General features: G+C 50.5%; 1 protein-coding gene across 3 annotated transcripts in view; it reads left to right on the top strand.

Moving 5' to 3' along the window:
• The window catches only part of LOC144935825 (phosphatase and actin regulator 1-like), a 102,710-nt gene that overhangs the window by 59,998 nt on the left and 19,860 nt on the right, over nt 1–22,852 (top strand). For all 3 annotated transcript variants that reach the window (XM_078862613.1, XM_078862615.1, XM_078862614.1), the window contains 5 exons: nt 17,556–17,636; nt 18,358–18,540; nt 19,595–19,798; nt 20,154–20,601; nt 21,344–21,636. In XM_078862613.1, coding sequence (XP_078718739.1) covers nt 17,556–17,636; nt 18,358–18,540; nt 19,595–19,798; nt 20,154–20,601; nt 21,344–21,636 — 1,209 coding nt within the window. The remainder of the gene's footprint in view (nt 1–17,555; nt 17,637–18,357; nt 18,541–19,594; nt 19,799–20,153; nt 20,602–21,343; nt 21,637–22,852) is intronic.

Genomic DNA, 22,852 nt, shown 5'->3' with positions numbered 1-22,852 from the left:
TAGGTCTTAAGACTGGCTTAATACTTTACTCTCTTACTTTGGACCATAGAATTAATGAATAGAATTGGCCGAACATCCCAATTGCAGGACCGCTCCTGAAGATCAGTCTTGGGTGAATAACGGGCATGAGTGTATATTTATTATTTTCTGAAAAAGGCAGTATATTGTGTTGTGATGCTCTGTATGAAGCCCCAGTGTTATTCTAAGTGGTCGGGATTATCGTCACACCTAGATGGGGTGGCTGGGTGGTTGTAGTGTAACTGCTACCTTATGTATTGGTTTTACTGTAATTACTCTTTGTTCTTTCGGTAAAGTCACGTAGAAAGAAAATAAATTAAATAAGTACGACGTTTCGATTGCAACACAAGCAGTCGTCATCAGGTAGAACTAAATTTGAGAGAGACAAAACACAGACACGGAGACACACAGACAGACACACAAGCAGAGAGAGACAACACAGACACACAGAGAGACACACAACACGTGTCTGTGTTTTGTCTCTCTCTCAAATTTAGTTCTATATGATGACGGTTGCTTGTGTTTTAATCGAAACGTCGTACACTATTATTTAATTTATTTTCTTTCTACGTGACTTTACCGAAAGAACCAAAGAGTGATTCCTGTAGTCACGAAAGCTTCAAATCAAGTTTTTTACTGTAATTGTTTAATGGTTACATTGGGCATATAGACGGAATAGCTGGTCTTGTGATAGTCCTGGGCCATAGTGTTGGTTGCTCTAGTGATAGTATGAACTCATCCATTGGTAAATGCTCCGGTCTTCTTCACCATATTTTGTAGGAATCAAATCCATCTACTTTAGAACAGAAGTCCAATGTGCCTACCCCGAGCACCACAAGAGCCACAGCACTGGAACATTTCACTAATTAATTCACGTGGAGTGCCATGGCGCGCAGTGGTCTACTTATGCGAGCAGTGCCGCAGGATCGGCGATGTCTTAATCTGGAGGAGTGAACAGCGGGCATTGTGTACAATGTGTGTAACATGGCTAGGACTGGGCTGGTTTGCCACATCTCGTGCCATACTGCCAATTATGAATTAACTAGCTTTACTACCCGGCTTCGCCCGGGACTTGGATTCACCCCGCCCGGCCGCCTTTGTCCCCTCAGTGGCGATGTTCACACACCACACGAATTACTCGTTTGAAGCTGAGTCGACCTAGGGGAGGCCCAGGACCAGTTCAAATAATCTGTCACCTGTGGTGGCCGTGAGCGGGAATCGAACTCGGGTCGCCAGGTTCGTAGCGCGCTAACCACTACCCCACACACACACACGTCCATAGGTACACATACATGCGCTTGCAGCAGACAAATAATAAAACAATGCTGCGCGAAGAACGCCTTAGACCTGCAACACATTTGTATGCCACTTTACTCGCGGAGGGTTGGGGGGGGGGATGCGTGACATCAGCAGGCACACTGCGTGACGCTTCCGCATGCGGATGACGTCACAGCTCACTTGCCGTGCAAAATATATGCATTATTGCACCCCCCCCCCCACAACATTTTTTACAAAAGTCTATTTTTTTGAATTTTTTGCATTGTGTACAGTTTGTAAACTACCCACATGCCACATTTCAAGTTTGTTGCATGTCGGGAAGTATGCTAAACATTTTGAACAGACACACATTTACAAATTTCCCTTTTATATTCCTAGAAGATAGATAGATGAGCTTTATTCGGAGTGACGCTATTGCCCCTTTTCCTGATGACGACCGCTTGTGTTGCGATCGAAACGTCGCAGTTTTTTGTTATTTTTATTTGAAACTATCTACGTGACTTTACCGAAAGACCCGAAGAAAATAAAAAGTGAGGTAAAAAAATGTTTGTTATGCATCGATTATATGATGCTTTCTAACGTGTGTGTTGTCTTCGGAAGTAGTTAATTTAGACCTGCAGTCTTAATTTAGGAGCGTTCGTGACTGCAGGAATTATTCTTTGGTTCTTTTCGGTTAAGTCACGTCTAAAAATAAAATAATAACTCAAAACGTAATGTGTTATTTTATTTTGAGTTATTATTTTATTTTTAGACGTGACTTAACCGAAAAGAACCAAAGAATTAGACCTGCAGGTTGCTTTTTGGGCAAAATGATTTTCCATACGAGTAAATATACGACTAGTTTCAGCTGGGTACGTCAGGCATAGCAACACAACTTTACCATACAGGATATTTAATGTTTACGAGAGATATTGTGCCCTCCGCTCCCCCCCCCCCACCACCCCACACCATCCCCTGCTGTCGACGGACGGATGGAGGGATGGATGGAGATACAGGGTTCATGTATAAACACTTTTAACCTCAGTTAGTAAGCATTAAAAACGTATTATAAGACTACTTAAACTGAAAGGCACTATTATATATTTAAAGCGTTAACGCATTTAAAAACATCCTATGATTAATGTTGTTACTCTGAGAAAAATTGCATCATTTTATATTTAAACGACATCACAAAGGTGTCACCAACTACAAGACGGTCACTTATGATGAACGCACTGCAGGCCTGGATATCCGGAACCGCGCACAGTGTATCGCACGGCAATATTAGACATCACAAGTAACGTTCCAATGACACAAACGCAATCGAGCGGAACCCTGGCACGGTATGCGCGGCTTCTTGCAATCGAGACAGTGACCAATCGACTTGGAAAGGCACAGCACTCAAATGTTTTCTTTTGTCGCTCCATCCCAACAATTACTTGAAGAAGCTAATTAAGTGAGATCTCTCGTGAAGATTTTTTTTAATTTCCCCCACGGGCGATAGTGTCACTCCGAATAAAGCTCATTAATTCATAATTGGCAGTGTGGCACGAGATGTGGCAAGCCAGCCCAGTCCTAGCCATGTTACACACATTGTACACAATGCTCGCTGTTCACTCCTCCCGATTAAGACATCGCCAATCCTGCGTCACTGCTCGCATAAGTAGACCACTGCGCGCCATGGCACTCCACGTGAATTAATTAGTGAAATGTTCCGGTGCTGTGGCTCTTGTGGTGCTCGGGGTAGGCACATTGGACTTCTCTTCTTAAGTAGATGGATTTGATTCCTACTAAATATGGTGAAGAAGACCGGAGCATTTACCAATGGATGAGCTCATACTATCACTAGAGCGGCCAGCACTATGGCCCAGGACTATCACAAGACCACCGATTCCGTCTATATGCCCAATGTAACTGTAGTGACATTGGGGATGTCACTGTGGGGTGCCAGCCCGGGAGAGCCGTGGCGTGCGATGTACTTACTTCGCGGACAGCATCGTGTGTGTTGCTGAGTAAGGCCGGCTCTAACAGAGCACGGCGTGCGATGCACCACCATCGCGTACACCCCGTAGGTGGGTGTCGTACCAGCCCTAGCGGGGCTTTGTGTGCGCTGGGATAGCGTAGGCACCACGCATGGCGTGTAGTGGCGGCTCTCACAGGGAGGAGCGGGAGAGTGTCAGCCCAGGGAAAGGGTTGCCCCGGGTCATGGCACTCTGGTTGACCCCGGAGACACGTGATCCGGAGTGTCCACAGAGAAGCCCCCAGGGGGTGATCACGTGTCCGGGGAAGAGTTCTCGAGAGGGATCGAGAGGGAGCTGGAACGCTCGTGAAGGTGGGCGGGGCCGAGGGCGCAGCCGGCCCTGACCCGGGAGGATATAAGGTGGGTCCCTGAGAGGGACTGGGGTCGCTACGTTCTACAAGCTGGAAGCTTCACGTCCTACGTCTGAAGAGGCACCAACACGTGGATGGGACCCGAGTGAGGGTCCGGTCTATCGTAGCTGTAACTCCTGTGTGTAGTGTAGTTAGCTGGGTGGTCACCACCACTACATTTAACGCATTGGCTTCTGTGGTGCATTGTGTTTACGCAACTGACGAGAACTGGGACTTTTAATGTACTGGGAAGACTAACAAATTCTCAGGACAGCAGCCTCAAAGGGAGGACGTCCTGGGAAAACCAGGACGAACAGCAACCCTGATGCGGGCGTGCCCGCAGCGGCTGTGTCGCTGTGACCCAGTATGCCCCCTCGTGTCTCGACATGGTCGTGTGGAATTTCTCTCCGTTGCTTGAAGCTGAGCTTTCCCATTCTCGCTCACGGCGCTGGTGAGCCGTCAATGGCCCCTCTGTGCAGCCAAATAGCGGCGCTCGCTCGCTTGCCCCTGCCTTGCACCCACCACGTCTGACACTCCGCAACACGCATGCCGCTGGCTTGTCGTGTGGCAGCCCAGCGTGCCACGCTTTGTCACTGCAGCCTACCGTGCCATCTAAATGCCAAGCGGTGATGTTGATGATATGTGACAACAAGGCCCCCTTTCACTTATTTCCTCATCTGTTGCATATGATTTTTGCACAGTTGCTGAGCACGGAACCAAAGGCCCAAAACGTCGAGTGGACAGCAACGAACAGCATTTGTCATCGTTGTAATGGATAAGAATTAACATGTTAGATAAATCGAGCAAGGTCAAAATTTAAGGTTATAAGAGCTTTGGAAGAGAGAAAATGGGAAGTCCAGCAGAGCATAGTGCACTCTTTTTACGCATTAAAAATAAAATACAATTCTGTTTATCTCACATTTTATAACTTCCAAAAAATGCTTACGGAGAGATTGCCACTGCTAATTCCACTTTTATCATTCTATTTTAACACATAATTTCAAATCGAAGAATTGGATTTTTTTTTTTACATCTCAACAACGAGAATTTTGGCACATTAGGTGGTATTGCCATTATACGTAATTCACACAGGTTTAAATCTTGACTTAAAGCTTTCGTGACTGCAGGAATTAATATTATTTGGGTCTTTCGGTAAAGTGACAAAGATAGGTTCAAAGAATATAACAAATAAACTCCTTAAAAAAAAAATTTTTAAACGGTTTTATTAACAACTTCGTTTAACTCACGGTCGAGAAGTACGTCAATGAAACGGTGCCTGCTCCCACATCAACGCTTACTTGAATTCATTGATTACTTCCGTAACTCGTTCACACGGAGCAGGCGCGCCTGAGACACGTGGCACCTGCTTCTTAGGCGAGGCGATTCCAGAGTTTAGGGGCCGTGCCGTTTTTTACCTACACAAATATATATAAATAAGAAGGCGTCCATACAAAATGTAAATTTGCTTTAGAGTAGCGAATTCATTGATTAATTGTGTCTGTATATATGGATGGTTTCATGAACGAATCTTTGTTGATAGCCAGTGGGTTTTCAAAGTACCTTCGTCTTAGATAAATCAATTTCGGGTGAGCCCAAAATTCAACCGAGAAGATGGGTACAAACTAAGCAATCATTGGAAGGACGTTATCAACCAGTTTTAAGTCATAACTGGCTGTGATGTTCCCATCCTACCACCTTCCAATGTTAGTTGTTATTTTCGGCTCTCCGATTTTACATTAACAGGTTAAATTTCTCACACTTACACAGCCACCTTCGTGCGCCGACCTAGAGGTTGCGGCTCAGTGATCCTCCATTAACATGCTAATCTCTCACATTAACATAGCCACCTCAGCACGCTCGTCGTGGAGGCCATTCACCGATCTTACATTAGCATGCTAATTTTTACCTGGCAGCCCTTTAATTGGTGGAAAACCCACCACCGTTGCGGTCGCTGTCCACCACTTACATTAACATTAGCTGCCCCGCCTATGCTGCTCACATTTGGGCTATGCCCATTTCAAACCTTTATAAACAGTTTGCCTTTAGAAGCTAATCCCCTTTTCCTGGTGACGACCGCTTGTGTTGCGATCAAAACGTCGTAGTTTTTTGTTATTTTCTTTGAACCTATCTACGTGACTTTACCGAAAGACCCAAAGAATATTCACACAGGTTTAGGGCAGGTTCGGGTTGTGCGATTTCACGTATATGCGGCCAACCTATTTCTAACCAAAATTCGCTCTCTGTGGTTTGAATTCACTCATATGTGGTCGGACGTAGGACAACATTGTACGTGTGTGTACTGTGTATGTACTGTGTGTATGTGTGTGTGTACTGCATGTGTAGTGTGTGTGTAGCGTGTGTGCGTATTACATGTGTACTGTCTGTGTACTGTGTATGTACTACAGTATGTGTGTGGGGGACGAAGGGGGGAGTTAGAGGTGGAGGAGGGGGATAGCGTAGGTGGGTCATTCATTCCATGTTTAAATCCACGCAATATACGATATGCCAATATTAAGTAACAAAAAACTAAATTTTAAAATATCCTTCTACTATGAAGGTTCCCCATACATGCCACAGTACAGTATTGAATATACCTGAAATCTAAGCTGTACTTTAAAGTATTTTTCTCTGTACACCTCTGAATTATTCCTCCACCGTACCTGAAATCTAAGCAGTACTTTGAAAGCTTTTGCTTTATACACCGCTGAATTATCCCTAAAGGCGTTCTCCGAATTATAAGTTTGTGTACATTTTAGACTATCGTGCCTCGTGCTGTTTTTTTAATCGGACTTCACACGTGTACCGTGTTATGTTTGTGACGCGCATCTGATTTTAAAACGAGACCCTTTAATCTCAGTGGGCTCTCACCCTGTTTCAATAAGATAATGACCCAAAGATTGGTCTCCAAGAATGACAATTTTAAGCCACTGACCATGACAATGTGGCCCATATTTACTGGGGCTTTAATCTCCTCACAGTGTGAATCATTATTTTTCTTCTGCTGCTCCTAAATGTCTACCATCTGTACTCATCACCGTTCATTCACTCCATAAAAACCAGACTCAGGACCATGCCCTATCCTAATGCACGTGTTTTAAACCCTTTGCTCGTTGGCGTAGCGTAGCTGGCGTGGGCCCTGGTGAAATGGATGAAATGGGGTCCCCTGCCCAGTTTCCCTCCCCCTCCCTGCTTCGTAGCCCAGAACCTGTGCCCCAATCTGGCCCCGTGGGCCCAGGTGGAGTTGCACCACCTGCACACTTGATAGCTTACGCCACTGATCTTCACGCCACCTCAGCCAACTGGCAGTGCTCACACGCAGCCTTCCACCAAACATAAACTAAGGGAACACGTGGGTCACTCAGTGGCTTCACTTGGTTTCAGGAGTCTGGGTTTCAGGGCCGTCTGTGTTTGGCACCCAAAGGAAGCTCCGATGTGAAGACACAACGGTGGATATGTTAACGCATCACACGTGTGTCGACGCATCCACCGTTGACTTCAACTCAAGTGATGCAGCCTTCCTGGGTGGTGCTCATTTTACCGTTCCTGATTTTAAAATGTGTTGAGTCACTCTCTAGCTGGGCTATATATGTATGTTGAACTTCTTTCGTGCTGTGCATAGTCAACCGTACTAATCAGAGGTGCGGGGGGGACAACCTAACAAAACGCAAAATGCAGTTCTAAACAGAGGAGTTTTCAATCTAGATTTAAAAGTGCATAGCTCCAGTCGCTTCCAAATATCGAGAGGAAGAGTATTCCAGACGGCCGCAGAAGCGCATCTGAAAGCGTGCGATGCGGTGACCATCTTTGTTTGATGGCTAGCCAAAAGCCACTGCGAGGATGACCGGAGTTCGCCTGCTGGTTTATACTCCTTGATCAGATCAGCAAGTTAATGTTCATCTGTATTATATATTTATCTCTATATGTGACTGTGCCTTCTCTATTTAAATGCGAAGTCATTTATAGTCCTTTGGTAATGTAGTGGTGGATGGAGGCCTGTCCATGTCATGTAAGTTATAAGAGTTGTTTGACCATACCCCATCATGCAAGTCCGTGCATGGTGATGATCTCAGGGGGTGGTCAGGATTGGTTCAGATTTAATTTGACTCCGATGTTAACCGTGGCCAGGAATCGAACTCTGATAACCAGGTTCACTGGCCAATGTATGAATCACCGCTCCACCTATTCCCTTTATTTAACCGTAACTCTGATGCCCGGTGTCTTTAGTATGAAATAAAATATAACTTTTCTTATTACTAGGAGCAAGAGATTTATCACAATGGGAACTAAGATTTGGCTAAAGATCTTAAAGAATAATTTGAAAACCAATGCTGCTGCCTCTTGAGTGGCAAAATAAACACTTGTCATGAATCATAGCCAAAATGCAGTTTTACGGCGCATTTATTGAAGCATCTATCAAACATATTGGCCAAAAATCACCATGAATATTTATGAATGCCTTTCATAAGGTAGCATAATTTATGCATCACCAAAACAGATCAAGGCTTTCGAATTTTGGGAGCGTATGTTCGTAACTTCGTGCTTCGCTTGTAATGTCTTGCCAAATTAGCCGTGCAGTGAAGGCCACATCACTGGTGGTGTTGGACGAAATAAACTAATTGGAGGTGGTCAGGGGGGGGACCTCACAGTGGCCATGTCGGTGCATTGAGCCAGAAGCACGTGATTAAACTATGTTGTTTGTTACACAGTTTCATGGTATCACTGTACAGTGTCGATTATTACGTGGTATTAATGTTTGTAAATACGATAGAACATCGAGGGGGGGGGGGGTGCCGCATTTGTTTACTCAATTAAATTGGCATAAACATACATACAAATAGACAAAAATATCATGTAAAAAGTTACTGTATTTATGGTATCGTACATACTACTCTGCGTGGAGTGATGTAGTACTTACTACTATGCTCTTGTTTCAACAACATTTGTGTTTTACTTTCACCAAACTGGTACAGCCTTTGTCGCGGTTTTTCCGGTTTCGCCAGATTCGCCAGATCAACTCGGGATCACCGGATACTGTAAGCCGGATAATTGTGCGCCGGATATTATAATCGATGATAAGTTGTAATGACTTAGCATTTTAGGTGTGTAAATATAATACCTGTCAACCCATATGGTTTACCCGTATTCTTGTACAGGGAACTTGCGTTGTCAGGTCCATACGTCGTACAGCCGTTTCAATGCAAGTGTAATGTAGTAACTCGGCGGGAGACGACTTCACGGGTAACACACTCTTTATTTTACCAAACTCGTTCACAGGTGACTAACACCTACTTTGTATCTCGGGTGACAAACACCCACTTAGTATCGCGGGTGACAAACACCCACTTAGCTACCCTGGCGACTAACGCCCACTGAGCTACTCGGGTGACCAACACCCACTTAGCTACTCGGCGACTAACGCCCACTGAGCTACTCGGGTGACCAACACCCACTTAGCTACTCGGCGACTAACGCCCCTGAGCTACTCGGGTGACCAACACCCACTTAGCTACCCTGGCGACTAACGCCCACTGAGCTACTCGGGACACTCCTTGCCCGGGGTATCCGTCTTGACTGTGGGTCCCCAGCCTGACCCACGTGGGCGTCGGACCCCGGGTCCCACAGTCTCGCCTCCGAGCCACACAGGGCCCCGGTCCCTACAAGGACGGCGGGACTAGGGGTCTCGGGGCACTAGGTCTTCAGCTCCGTCTTCTGGTCTTCAACTGGGTAACTCTCCCCGAGTGCTCTCGCGCGTCCCCCTTTATACCCCACCTGCGGACGTCGCTGCGAGCACCCATCCTATTCGACCAATCACTGGGCGCTGGCTACGATCCTGTTTTCCCACATCTCAGCGTGCCTCAGCACCCACGCCGCGCCGCCCTGTCATCTGTCACTCCCGGCGCGCGCGTCCACACCACGCCCACAACGCGTGCCCAACCCCGCACCTCGCGCCGCCCCGTGATCCATCACTGTCACAGTCGGCGCACGTCAACACCACCACTACATCACCCCCTACCACATGGCTCGCAGCCGACCCGGCTGCTATAAAAATATACAAACCCCCCTGTGTGCCCCGTAACACAACACAACAACAAGAACAACAACTAACGTAACAACCCAACACAACGCGAACACTACCATCCGCAACCATCAACCAATGCCACCGCGACAACAGAACAATATATACAATCCGGCGAGTGACAATAGCAATGTGTATGCAGCAAGAAAAATAAATGGAAAATTTTTTTTTTTCTTCCTTCTCTCTCGACTCGTGCAGCGTCCCATTCTTTCCGAGCGTCCCTACAACGGGACATTACCCCGGCAGAGGGGAACACCGGGCGAGCTCGGTGTCGAAAAAAACGTCTTCATGAAAATTGTTGTGCCCTAGCCCGAGTCCGCCTTGCCGGTCCGTCGTACGGCACCAGACGCGGTTGAACGTCCGGTGGTGCCGGCGGTTCAGGAAGACATCGGCCAGGCATCGAGGACCCGTGCGTGCCGCGGGGTTCAGGCTCCCGACGGTCAGCAGCCGTCAAGCCCGAGGCACCTGGGGGTGGGTCAGGTGGAGACACGTGAGGATCAGCCTGCGACACCTCCCTCCCCGAGTCGACGGTCACATCACATGCCCGGTCGTTACGGCACAGAACGGGGTCACACGGTGCCGCATAGGGCTTCAGTCGGGAGGGGTGCACGTACCAACGGCGTTTTTCCCATTTAATCTGTATACTCTGGGGTCGTGCAACCCGCACAATTTCCACCGGTCCCCTCCAAGGTCTCAACAACTTGGGGGACGTAGCCAACGGTGCATGTGGACAATGCAGCCAGGCCTTATCGCCTGGTTTCCAATCATGTGTATGCACCCTCCGCCCATGCAATCTCTCGTTCGCAATTTGCCAAGACCGCGAATTCAACCTCGCCGCCTCCCGCGCTTCAGTCAATTTGGCGATATTAAATTTGATGTGGTCTGCCAATTTTGATTTTGCACGTGGCTGGGAAATCCCCAGTTGGACGTCCATGGCCGGATCGGCCTCCCGCCCATACATAAGAAAAAATGGGGAAAACCCCGTCGCCGCATGAGGGGCCATTCGATAGGCCGCGAGTACCCCCGGCACCTGTAAGTCCCAATCAACCTGATCGTCGCAGACCTGTTGGCACAACATAGACGTAATCGTCCTGTTCAGACGCTCAACCATCCTGTCAGTCTGCGGGTGGTAGGGGGAAGTACGCACTTTCTTTGTACCCAACAGGTCGCACACCTCGCGCAACAAAACGCTCGAAAAATTCTTTCCTTGATCCGTCAGCAAGCGTTCGGGGGCGCCCTTGTCCAAAACATAGCCCTGGACGAAGGCGTCCGCCACCGCTGCAGCCGACTGGTTGGCGAGTGGCCATGCCATGGGCCATCGGGTGAAGTATTCTACGCCAACCAGCAGGAACTTATTTCCCCTTGGTGTAGCAGGAAAGGGCCCCAAGATGTCCAACGCAACTAATTCGTTTATGCGCGAAACTTGAATGGATTGCAGCGGTGGATTAGCTGCCAATGGTGGCGGTTTTCTTTTGGCGCACCCTACGCATCCCTTAAGAATATTCGCCACGTCGTTACCCATCCCCGGCCAATAATAGTCTCGCTGGATTAGGGCGAGCGTTTTGTGAAAACCCAGATGCATGAGCCGTTCATGAGCTGCCAGAACGACCCTACCCCGCATAGCAACAGGCACAACGAGCACGTGACGCCGGGACATGTTGTCCCACTTCATCAAAAGGCCCTGTCTGCACACCCAGGAACCGACCCGCGCATCCCCTACCTCGGGAGCGCCAACTTTTCGACGTAGCGTAAGTAGGGAACCGTCGGACATTTGGAGACGGCCCCACTCAATGAGGGGCAACGACAACAGCGAATCCCTCCCCGTGGGGGCGTCGACTCCCGGCGTGTCAGTGGCGGCGAGCGCAACTCCCGGGGTGCCGGCGACCGGGGGTTTGCACCGCGCCGATCCCAACAAACATGTGCAGTCCGTGCACGGTGGCAACCGCGACAAGGCGTCCGCATTTGAGTGTCGCAATCCCTTGCGGTAAATCGTCGTGAATTGGTAGTCCTGAAGGACCTCCAACCATCGGGACAATTGGCCCGATGGCTGTGCCACGCGCATAGCGTATTGTAGAGCCGCATGGTCCGTACGGACCGTAAAATGACGGCCGTAAAGATACGGCCTGAATTGCTGTGTAAAAAACACAATCGCTAACAATTCACGACGAGTTACGCAATAGCTTTGTTCGGCGGGGGAAAGAACTCTACTACCGTAGGCGACCACCCGTTCAACCCCCCCGACCACCTGTGAGAGCACCCCCCCGATACCCGTGTTGCTGGCATCTGTGTCAAGCAAAAACGGTTGTGTGAAATCGGGGTAACACAAGGGGGGAGCCTGCACCAAGGCGTCACGAAGGGAGCAGAACGCAGCCTCCTCTTCCGCCCCCCAGTGAAACCGCACACCCTTAGCCGTCAAAGCGTGCAGGGGCCTGGCTATGGTGGCAAACTGCTTGACAAAACGACGGTAATAGGAGGCGAAACCAATGAAACTGCGAACCTCCGTGACCGAGGTTGGCGTTGGCCATGAGCTGACGCAATGCGTCTTAGCAGGGTCCGTCGAGATCCCTGAACGACTCACGATATGGCCCAAATACCTGACCGATTCCCGAAGCAGAAAGCATTTAGCCGGTTTAAATTTAAGCTTAGCGGAACGCATCCTGAGGAACACCGCTCTCAGTCGCTGGAGGTGCTCCTCAAAAGTTCGACTGAAGACGATGATATCGTCGAGATAAATCAAACAGGTATCCCATTGGAGGCCCGACAAAACCAATTCCATGAGTCTCTGGAACGTGGCGGGAGCGGAATGTAAGCCCATGGGCAACCGGTTGAATTCAAATAGGCCACCAGGTGTCCGGAAAGCGGTTTTAGGTTTAGACTCGTTATCGAGTGGCAATTGCCAAAATCCGGAAAGCAGATCGAGTGTGGAAAAAAACTGTGCTCCCGCCAAGGCATCCAGCAACTCATCCATCCTGGGGAGCGGATACGCATCCGCCATCGAGATTTTGTTTAAGCGGCGGAAATCGACACAAAACCGCAAGGACCCGTCCTGTTTTTTTACTAGGACAATAGGAGCACCCCACGGACTAGAAGAAGGCGAAATGATATCGGCCGCCAACATATCATTAACCGCCGATTGCACATGCTCCTTCTCGGCTGGGCTGAGCCGGAAGGGATTCTGACGAATAGGGGCCGCGTCCCCTGTAGCTATGTGGTGGCGCAACAGGTCAGTGCAGCCGATATCGTACTTATGTTTGCTGAACACGTCAACAAACTCGAGTAGCAAACCCCTCAATGCTCCCAATTGCACCTTGGACAAGTTAGCCGAACCGGCACACAACGAGTCTAACCACTCAGTCCCCTCATCACTTAGAGGATGCGACTCGACAGTGAAATCTGCTTGAGCCACGAGCCGTTCCTCAACGGGTAGCGGCGCGGCGTGAGCCAGCACCGTTCCCTGCGCAATTACGGCCGGCCGCGAGCCCGTATTCAAGACCATTACGAACGGCTCACTGTCCCCTCTCACCATGGTTTGAGCAACCGCTAAATCGAGGCCCCTTCTGGCCCTGTTAGACGGCCCCAACAGCACCCCCTGTGCCTCCGCACCCACCTCGAGTGGTTTCCTCAACCGAAGGGGTACCAACATTTGCGATCCCGGGGGCACCCGTACAGTGTGAGTTGCCAGCGCCTGCACCGTCGCACAAACCGTGCGTATTTTGGTAGGGCTCGTCAAGAACGCAACCCGCCGACCTGACGGAAGCTCAATGCAGGCCTGATCTATAAGAATTTTGATGGGCATTTTGGACAAAAAGTCCGTACCTAGCAAACAGGGAACGGCCAGCGATGATGATACAAAAATAGGGCCCGCCAATTTGATGTCACCAATGCAAATAGTCGCACGAATCTGGCCGATGATCCCCAGGGATCCCCCATTCGCCGCATAAAATGGCACGTCTACTGGCAGAAGGGGTCTACTTTGGACGGGAAGAATGTTATAAATAAGGTCCGAGATGATAGTGGCCGACGCACCCGTGTCCACCAGCACCCGGACCTCAACCCCGTCAATAAACCCCGTCACCACGGACGACCCGGCCGACGCAGCCACTATCCTGTGGGCCAATTCGGACCACTCGACTGCTTGCGGGCCGTGTACGGACCCCCCTCGCCGAAGTGAACCCCCGGCACCCAGCCGCGAACCCCCCACCGCCAAGCGGCGACCCGAATGTGCCGTGTTTGTGGACCGAACGTGTGAGGTGCCGCGACTTGCCGGGTTTTGTTGGGATGACTTGTGGGCCTGGTCGTCGTCCCGACGTGGTCCTGTGGCGCGCTGACGCGGGGCCCGGCACCCGGCTGCGACGTGGCCCCGAAGGCCGCAGTTGTAGCAGACGACGAGGGACGTCGTAGGTTTCGGTTGCTCCAGCTTGCAGGATGAACGTGTGGGCGAACGACCTCCCGTTCTCCACTCCCCCGGACGCGATGCAGCGAAGGCCTGCTCCTGATCCGCAGCTGGCTGAGGTTCGGCGATCGTGGCGGCCAGTGCCGCGTTCCCCGCCCATTTGCAGACGACCCCCGGCTTGCGTTTGAGGACCTCGTACGCGTGAATGCTCGTGGCGATCGCCAGGGAGCAGATATCCATTTCGTCCGCCACATTGATGGGGACCCCCAACTCGTGGGCCAACGCCAGCAGCTGCTCCGTCACCATGGCGTCCTTCCCCTCCTTATCCATGCGGGGAAAAGCTGCGTCCGCCAAGGCGAGCAGTGCCGTGCGATAGGCGAGCGTCGTTTCTCCAGCCACCTTCCGCCGATCGTAGAACTGGTGGCGACACGTGGAGGGCGGTCCGAACACGTTCGCCATCAGGTGTAGTGCGGCCTGGAGCGTAGAGCGGGACGACCTTGCAGCAGATGTGAAGGCTGCAAGCGCGTCGTCGTCGAGCATCGCTGGCAACGCACGCAGGGCAGTGGTGTCGGACCACCCCGACATCTCCTGATGAGCGAGGAACCTTCGTTGGAAGGCTCCCCAGTCGCCCCCATCCGCCTTGAATGCCGACAGCGCGGGCAATCTTTGCTGGAGGACCCGATCGTCGTCGACGTCGGAGAGATTTTCCCGCGCTCCGCTGTAGTTGTGTAAAATGTCGGCTCGGTTGTCAGGCGCAAAATGGAGAGCTCCGGCGCGCGCTGATGACGTGGGCTGCGCTGAGCGGAGGTCTCCGGCCACGTGGTGTCCGTGTTTCCCGCCAATCGATGGCGGCCCCTCAAAAACGGCGGCAACTTCCAGACTTTTGGCGCGAAGCGCCTTTTGGCGGGATCCCTCCAACGTCGCTTTCTCCACCAACCCCGCAGCCGTTTTTCCGCTCGCCGGAACAGAGACGTCCGCCAAGACAGCGGCGGCGGCGAGTAGCAACTCCGCCAACCGGGAATGCGCGTCTTGGAGGCTGGTGTCGGAGGCGAGCGGAGCGTCGTCCATCACCGCGAAGTGCTGCATCGGCGGCAACTCCTCGTCCTCTCCTCCCGAGGTTGGTGTCCCCGGTACGCCGTCGTCGTCCCGACCTCGCTCGTGGGTACGGGTAGTCTTCCTCGTGTCCATACTTCTTGAAGACAGGTTTACTTCTGACGCCAGTTGTAATGTAGTAACTCGGCGGGAGACGACTTCACGGGTAACACACTCTTTATTTTACCAAACTCGTTCACAGGTGACTAACACCTACTTTGTATCTCGGGTGACAAACACCCACTTAGTATCGCGGGTGACAAACACCCACTTAGCTACCCTGGCGACTAACGCCCACTGAGCTACTCGGGTGACCAACACCTACTTAGCTACTCGGCGACTAACGCCCACTGAGCTACTCGGGTGACCAACACCCACTTAGCTACTCGGCGACTAACGCCCCTGAGCTACTAAGGTGACCAACACCCACTTAGCTACCCTGGCGACTAACGCCCACTGAGCTACTCGGGACACTCCTTGCCCGGGGTATCCGTCTTGACTGTGGGTCCCCAGCCCGACCCACGTGGGCGTCGGACCCCGGGTCCCACAGTCTCGCCTCCGAGCCACACAGGGCCCCGGTCCCTACAAGGACGGCGGGACTAGGGGTCTCGGGGCACTAGGTCTTCAGCTCCGTCTTCTGGTCTTCAACTGGGTAACTCTCCCCGAGTGCTCTCGCGCGTCCCCCTTTATACCCCACCTGCGGACGTCGCTGCGAGCACCCATCCTATTCGACCAATCACTGGGCGCTGGCTACGATCCTGTTTTCCCACATCTCAGCGTGCCTCAGCACCCACGCCGCGCCGCCCCGTCATCTGTCACTCCCGGCGCGCGCGTCCACACCACGCCCACAACGCGTGCCCAACCCCGCACCTCGCGCCGCCCCGTGATCCATCACTGTCACAGTCGGCGCACGTCAACACCACCACTACACAAGCAACAAATTTTTGTCTTTGTTTGTGTTTCTCCCCTTGTGATGGGACTTTGTAGGATGAACGTTGAGATTTATAAGAAGCACGGGGTGACCAATACGGTCTGAATTGGTCTTCAATAATGTAGGGCACTGATAAGGGGTTGACAGGTATCTTTGACACTCCAACTCTCATCAGACTCGTTACATCTGGGTTCTCCTTTCCGGGCATGTAGAGACATAGTCTCGGTTCTTGACAAGTAGTGGTGAACATTCGCCCTGGCAATTTGATCAATTATTGTGATTGCTTAATGGACTAGTAACTAATTGGCATGTTCTGTTTATGTGACAAACCTTACTAATTGGCTGTGTCGGGTGGTGGCGGGTTCAACGACACATTTATATTCACGTGATCTACCCCCAAAAAAACCTGTTATGGATAATATTGCTCACGAAAGCCGACTACATGCTAAAGTGACGGAGGTTGCTTGACCATATTTCAACACGCTCATCAGTGCAGATTGGAGAAGCGAGGGTGCCTCGGACCGGTTCAAATATCACTCGCCACTGGTGCTAGCGTTGGCGAGGAATTCAATAATCACTGGGTTGTGAACCACAACTCCACCCACATAGAATAATAACAGGTGAATACAGTCGATTTAGACACGCGCTCCGATGCATGTATCGTGATTGTGAGAAGGGTTTTCATCCAGGGAATGGATGCATCGTTGCACATATGGGTCGCTGGTTGCATCTCCTGGCGCGGCATTCAAGACAATGGAGCACCCAGCAATGTAAATGGGTGCACCGCAGTCAAGTCGGTTGTTAAGTCGCGTGTGGTGGGGTAAAGTGTGGGTGCTCTCACCTCTTCCAAGACATGTGGCCATTGTTGGAGAGTAGGGTAAGATATCCTCGAGATAAGGCCCTCTAGAGCTTCCTCTTCTAGTGAAAGCAAAGGTGTGAACAAGAAATTTCAGGGTTACACCTTTGCCAACAGGTCTCATAGTTCCAGTCTCATCACCATTTTTAAAAGCAAAAGCTGGTTGCACACTTACATCTTCTGTTACTTTTTCACATCAAGCCACTCCACGGTTATGGTTTTTGAGCTTGAACGTGTGGAGATTGTGGTTTCTTACACCACACACATTTTCATCAAGTGCTTGCCCAAGTAAAGCTTTCCTTGGTAAGGTTTGGCCAATTTCTTTCCTCCATAAATGTGATATAAGAACGAAGAGACCTTCATGTGAACACACTCGAGCATCAGAAACATTGGAATGATTTAAAAAAAAAAAAGCCAAAGTTCAAAAAAGCCTCCAAAACGACAGAAGTTGGTCACTCGTAAAAAAAACGACACCCAAATAATTTTTTTCATTATCTCAAGCATTGAACCTGTGCACTTTTCCTCTCTCCCACTCACATGACACATTGTTTGACGTTTGCAGCGCTGGAGAGAAAGTTCTCGGAGCGACAGAGCAGAGAGCAGCTCATCCAGCGCGGCCTGCTGAAGGAGGCTCCAGAAAAAGGTCAGGAGTGGTGGATAACACTCTCGCTGCAGAGTGAGCTCACACGGGGGACAACAATTCGATCATCGCATAACCATAACTTTTGCTTTTGTGTACTTGTTTACCTATCTACCTAAACACTTGGCTATCAAACTTGCTTGCTTGTTTTCCTGCATGCATGCCAACCTTGGATGCGCCTACCTATCTGCCAACCAACATTCTTGTTTCTAAATTTTTATCAATTGTACGCCAGTTTTACGATGTGCATGGCGTTAGGTGCAGTATTTCACTTTCTGGCTCTGCCACTTTGTGGAACTACCCGGACTGCGCATAATTTATGTTCATTGAAACCCATCCAATGAAGGCTCACATGGTGCAATGAAGAATGTCCTCTCGTAAAGCCTCACCTCTTCTCCATTGTCCATTCTCTTCCTCTTCCCACCCCTCGCCCCTCCACTCCTTCCCGTCCCCCCCTTACCCATTCGTGATCCCCTAAGTGCCATCTATTGTGGTCATTCATTTCTCAATCCATGCACGCCCCCCCTGCCATCTAAATAATTTTATTCTGTCACCATTTTTTGAACGCTCTAAATAAATATGAGATTATATATTTGCATTATAAACCAAACACATTGCTCGTCAAAGTTGCCGCGCGGCTCTCTCGCGGCCGCTCTTGACGCCGAGGCTGCGGAGCTATCGTGGGTGATGGTTGGCAACACTCGACGGCACGGCGCTTGCGCAGATGGAGAGGTCGGGCCTAAGGAGGGCGACGAGGGCGGCCACACGGCGGAGAACGGCCACACGGTGGGCGAGCAGCCGCTGCTGTCGGGCGTCGCCGAGCTGGAGGAGACCGAGACGGCGACTGGGTCGGCCACGGAGCCTGATGGTTGCCCCGAGCCACAGCCGGCGCTCCCTGAGGAGACCGGTAAGAGCGAGGACTGCGACAAAACCACCGAGCGTGCAGATATTCGTCAATCGCACAAAAAAGTAGGCAGGCGGGTTCACATGACGCAGCGCTAACCAATGGGATTGCTCGATCCACAGATCGCTGGGCAGTGAATCGACGACGTGATTAAGTCTCGATTATTCTGCGATTCAGCCCAATTGAGTGCATGCACATATTGTATGTGGACGATAGCTGATCCGTGATTTTGTCAGCTGTCCGATTTAATCGTATTAGAGCGCCAAACACCGATTATGTTTACATTTAAAATGTATGCTGCAGAGCACCGGTGATGCACCTGGATTCACAAGTATAAAAACATTTCCTGCGATATAGCACATGCACAGTCGTTTGTTTCGCTCCACTTCTGGATGAGAGTCTCTCCATACCACGTGGCTTGAGTATTTGACAATGTTTCTCCATGCTAGTCAGTGAGGGTTGGTGAAGGCATACTCAGGATCAGCTTAGTTATCCCTTGCCACTGATGCTATTCTTGGACAGCAATCAAAACTCGTGTTGCTAAGCGATTAAACCTGAGTGTGCTAACCGCTGCACCACCTGTCATATTACATGCATTTTATCACCTGCAAATCCTCAAGGTATATGATTACATATTTGTGGATGAAAGGATGACAGATAACGGATTTTTATTGTATGCATCATGATTAAATCAAATACAATTGTTTTTACTTTATATATTTTCACCATAATAATTACTATTCTCTGTAAATCCTTGCTACCTATCTAAAGGTCGTACTTCATATCCTGTCCAGGGCTTGACTCAGACCACCATCCCGTAGGTGTAAATTAACAACTTTTTGTAGAACGGTCTACATGAGAAAGTGTAATTTCCTGCGTTGTATTTGTGAAGCACAACAGCTCCAAAATCATTGCACCAGGGAAACAACCTGCTAGCCTTCGACTGTCGCATCCCATCCCTTTCGTTGCCACCTCTGGACACATTCCGAACGAACGCACACATCTGCAGAGAAAATCAAACGAGAGAGCCGTCGATGTTTGCACACTCCTTCCCCAGCGGAGCCCGGGCCTTCACCAGCCCCAGCGAGCTCCACCACCGCGCCGCCCCGCACGCCGCCGTCTATGCCGCCTAAGAAGGGGCCCCCAGTGGCGCAGGGCAGCCGCGAGTCGGCGGGGAGCGAGACGCCGCTGCCGTCGTCTTCGAAACAACCGCCGGCCCTACCGCCGAAACCGCTCGCTCGCCCGTGCGCTCACATTACCGGTAGGCGCGCAGGAGGGGCACGGATTCGTTTCGGCGTTGCAACCGCGACCGGCATTATCACCGATGTGTGGCATCATTTAGATCACGCGATTGCGCTGGATGTCACGAGAACTCGGCAGCTATGTATGTATGTTGAAGCGGCGGCGTTGATAGTGATCTTGTTGTCTGTAGGGCTCTCTAGAGCTCGCCCTAGTCTAAGGCCCTTCTGTAAGGAGGGGAGTGAGCAGGAAACTGCCGAAATGCTTTTTGCCTTTCTATCCATATTGCCGCTAGCATGGTCACTGTAAACGCAGCGCTGTTATCAGTATGGGCGGTGGTTGTGCTGATGGTGCCGCATGCCTCCGTTCATCTGCAGGGGACTCGGTCGGCCAGGGCGGTCGTTCTTCTCCGACGGTGCCCCCCAAGAAGGTTTCTGCCATCAGCGCGGCGGCTGCTGCCGTGGAGTCGACGCTGTCAGCTCGCCACAGCGCGGCCCGGCACGGCCTGGCGCACCAGATTTCTGCCCCTGCCTCCCTGGCCTCCACCAGCTCAACGGCAGCATCGCCGCACAGCCACGGGGCGGCACAATCGACACCGCAGGCCGCGACCACCACATCTTCCAGCGCGCCCTTCCAGAATTCCACGGGGCACCACGGGCCGGCGATGTCATCGCCTTCACCGCACCTGTCCTCCCTCCACTCCCAGCATGCACCGGTGGGGTTTGTGCCCTCCCAGCATTCCATGGGGCATCCCCTGAAGACGCCGAGCAGCGTCATCGAGGAGCTCAATCGGACACTGGCAATGGCCGCTCACCGCCTAGAGTGGTGCGTATGTGTGTAAATGGCCCACAACAATCATCAGATATTGGGGTGGCTAAAGCACTTGGAGTTGGCATAGTGGGGAGCACCAGGTGGTGCATCTATCAGACACCACAACATTTGGGTCTCTCCCATTGTTCTGACAGCAAGCCTCCACCATTCGGAATGAACCATAATCAGACACCACAACATTTGGGTCTCTCCCATTGTTCTGACAGCAAGCCTCCACCATTCGGAATGAACCATACACCCCAATGTAAGACTGCCCTGAACACGACTGAAGACTGAGCTTTTTTGGGGGATAAATGAGAGCATTATTGTAATGCGACTCTTTCAATGCAGCTATATCTTACCAGCTCTACCATATGAAAAATAGATTGAATATTGGTTGGCTGTCACTTAATTAAATAAAACCAATAAAAACAGTAGTTGTCTTGATACCTGCTGTTAATTGGCACTGATTGATGCCGATTGTGCATTGACCCTGACTCATGTTTTCCATTGGCATTTATTAGAGCCCTTATAGGAAATCGGTAGCACATGTTGTGCATTTACATTTGGTTTTGCTACCGCTGATCGACACCTGTTTTACTTTGCAATGTATTGACAACTGTTGTTTATTGACACTGAGCCTGCTGCCAATTGACGTTTATGATTGACAGCTGTTCCATAAATTATCGAACCCTGCACTGCGTTCCGTCCTCTACGTTTCCATGTCCCCTGTCCCCCACCGGTCGCCCCATCTCAGCTTCCACAGCTCAGAGTCGGCGCCAGCCGCGGTCCCGAGGGTGGAGGTGAGCGAGGTCCCCACGGTGCAGCTCCGCGTCAGAGCCCATCGTGGCGCTGCGGTGGCTGCGGCAGCGGCGATGGCAGCAGCTGCAGCGGCGGCGGCCGGAGGAGGATGCGACGACGACGACGACGATGACGACGACGCGGGTGGGGGCTGCGATGAGGACAGCGACAAGGAGAACGCCTACTCCGAGTCGGACTCGGACAGTGAAGAGGGCGACGGGCCGGGCGGCACGCGGCTCCGCGTCAAGAGTGAGTGGAGACCCCGACAGGGCAGCAGCGTTCACTCGGGTCAGAATTACTTACTTTAGTTATCGTCTTAGTCTCGTCGACAACAACCAGCAGAGCTCCGAATAGCATGGTTGGCTGCGTATAGTGCAAAAGCAATTCAACATACATACATATGGGTGTTTCTCTGTGGATTTAATGTATTCAGCATTCAGTAATATATTCCGGTACACTGCAGACTCTGTCAACATGATTAAATTATGTTTGTCTGCATCTTCGTTCAGACGAGTAAGTTTCGTCTGGTCGTAGTCAGAGACCATGCATTGGTCTTTAGTGGAGAGTAGTCGTGGTCTTCATTACGCTCGATGATTTTCGTCCACTCAGAGTCATTGTTGGCTCAAATAATAAACACTTTGTCAACGAACATGTTCATCACGACAGGGGAAAGGCTTATTCTTACTTTTAGCGAGCTACAAAAGCCAATGGGAATGTCAAGGTTTGATCAATTGTCACGTGTCTAGATTCGCGATTCTAATCAAGGGTCAATGTGTTTGCCATCGTAGTGAATGCAGTGCCTTCAGTGGCTGCAGGGTTCACGTGAGCCCATTGCGTGCAAGTTATGCAAATTTAAAATCATCAATTTGCACGTGCATGATTGAACGCATATATCGGTACCCTAAAAAAATAATTGAATAGATGAATTGATACATTGTCACGTGCCTCTGAGCTGTTGCTGTTAAGACAGATAGCTTGGCTACCTTAATTTATAACCACTTAAAAAGCCCGATGTGATCAAAAGTCTCTCGTTTTAAAAAGGGTGTTTCATTGTTCCCAACCATAGAGAGAGAGAGATAGCCTTGAATCATTAACATGTGGAGACGTAGTGAGGCCACACCAGCAGATTGGTTTTCCTTTTCTGTTTGATGCAAGGGAATTCCTCATGCTCTTCACCTACCTTTCTAATATTGACCCTTTTAGCGACGATCGAGAATAAGGCTGCTGCAATAAATATCCACTCCCTCTGATGGGTTTTAGTCGGCTTTGTCATAGTTTCACAATGCCACGTGCTCTAAATATCTCTCGCGATCATCGTCTTCACCATTTAGCCACGAAATGTCCACCACTCATCTTCTTGGTTCTTTCGGTAAAGTCACGTAGAAGGGAAGTAATAAAATAATAAAAATAAAACATAATAAAATAATTCTCACGACGTTTCGGCCACAATGCAAGAAGCCGTCCT

This window comes from Lampetra fluviatilis, chromosome 14, assembly GCF_964198595.1.
Source record: "Lampetra fluviatilis chromosome 14, kcLamFluv1.1, whole genome shotgun sequence".
NCBI classification, from domain to species: Eukaryota; Metazoa; Chordata; class Hyperoartia; order Petromyzontiformes; family Petromyzontidae; genus Lampetra; species Lampetra fluviatilis.
The sequence above is the reverse complement of the archived record's forward strand: the minus strand, read 5'-3'. Positions and strand labels throughout refer to the sequence as shown.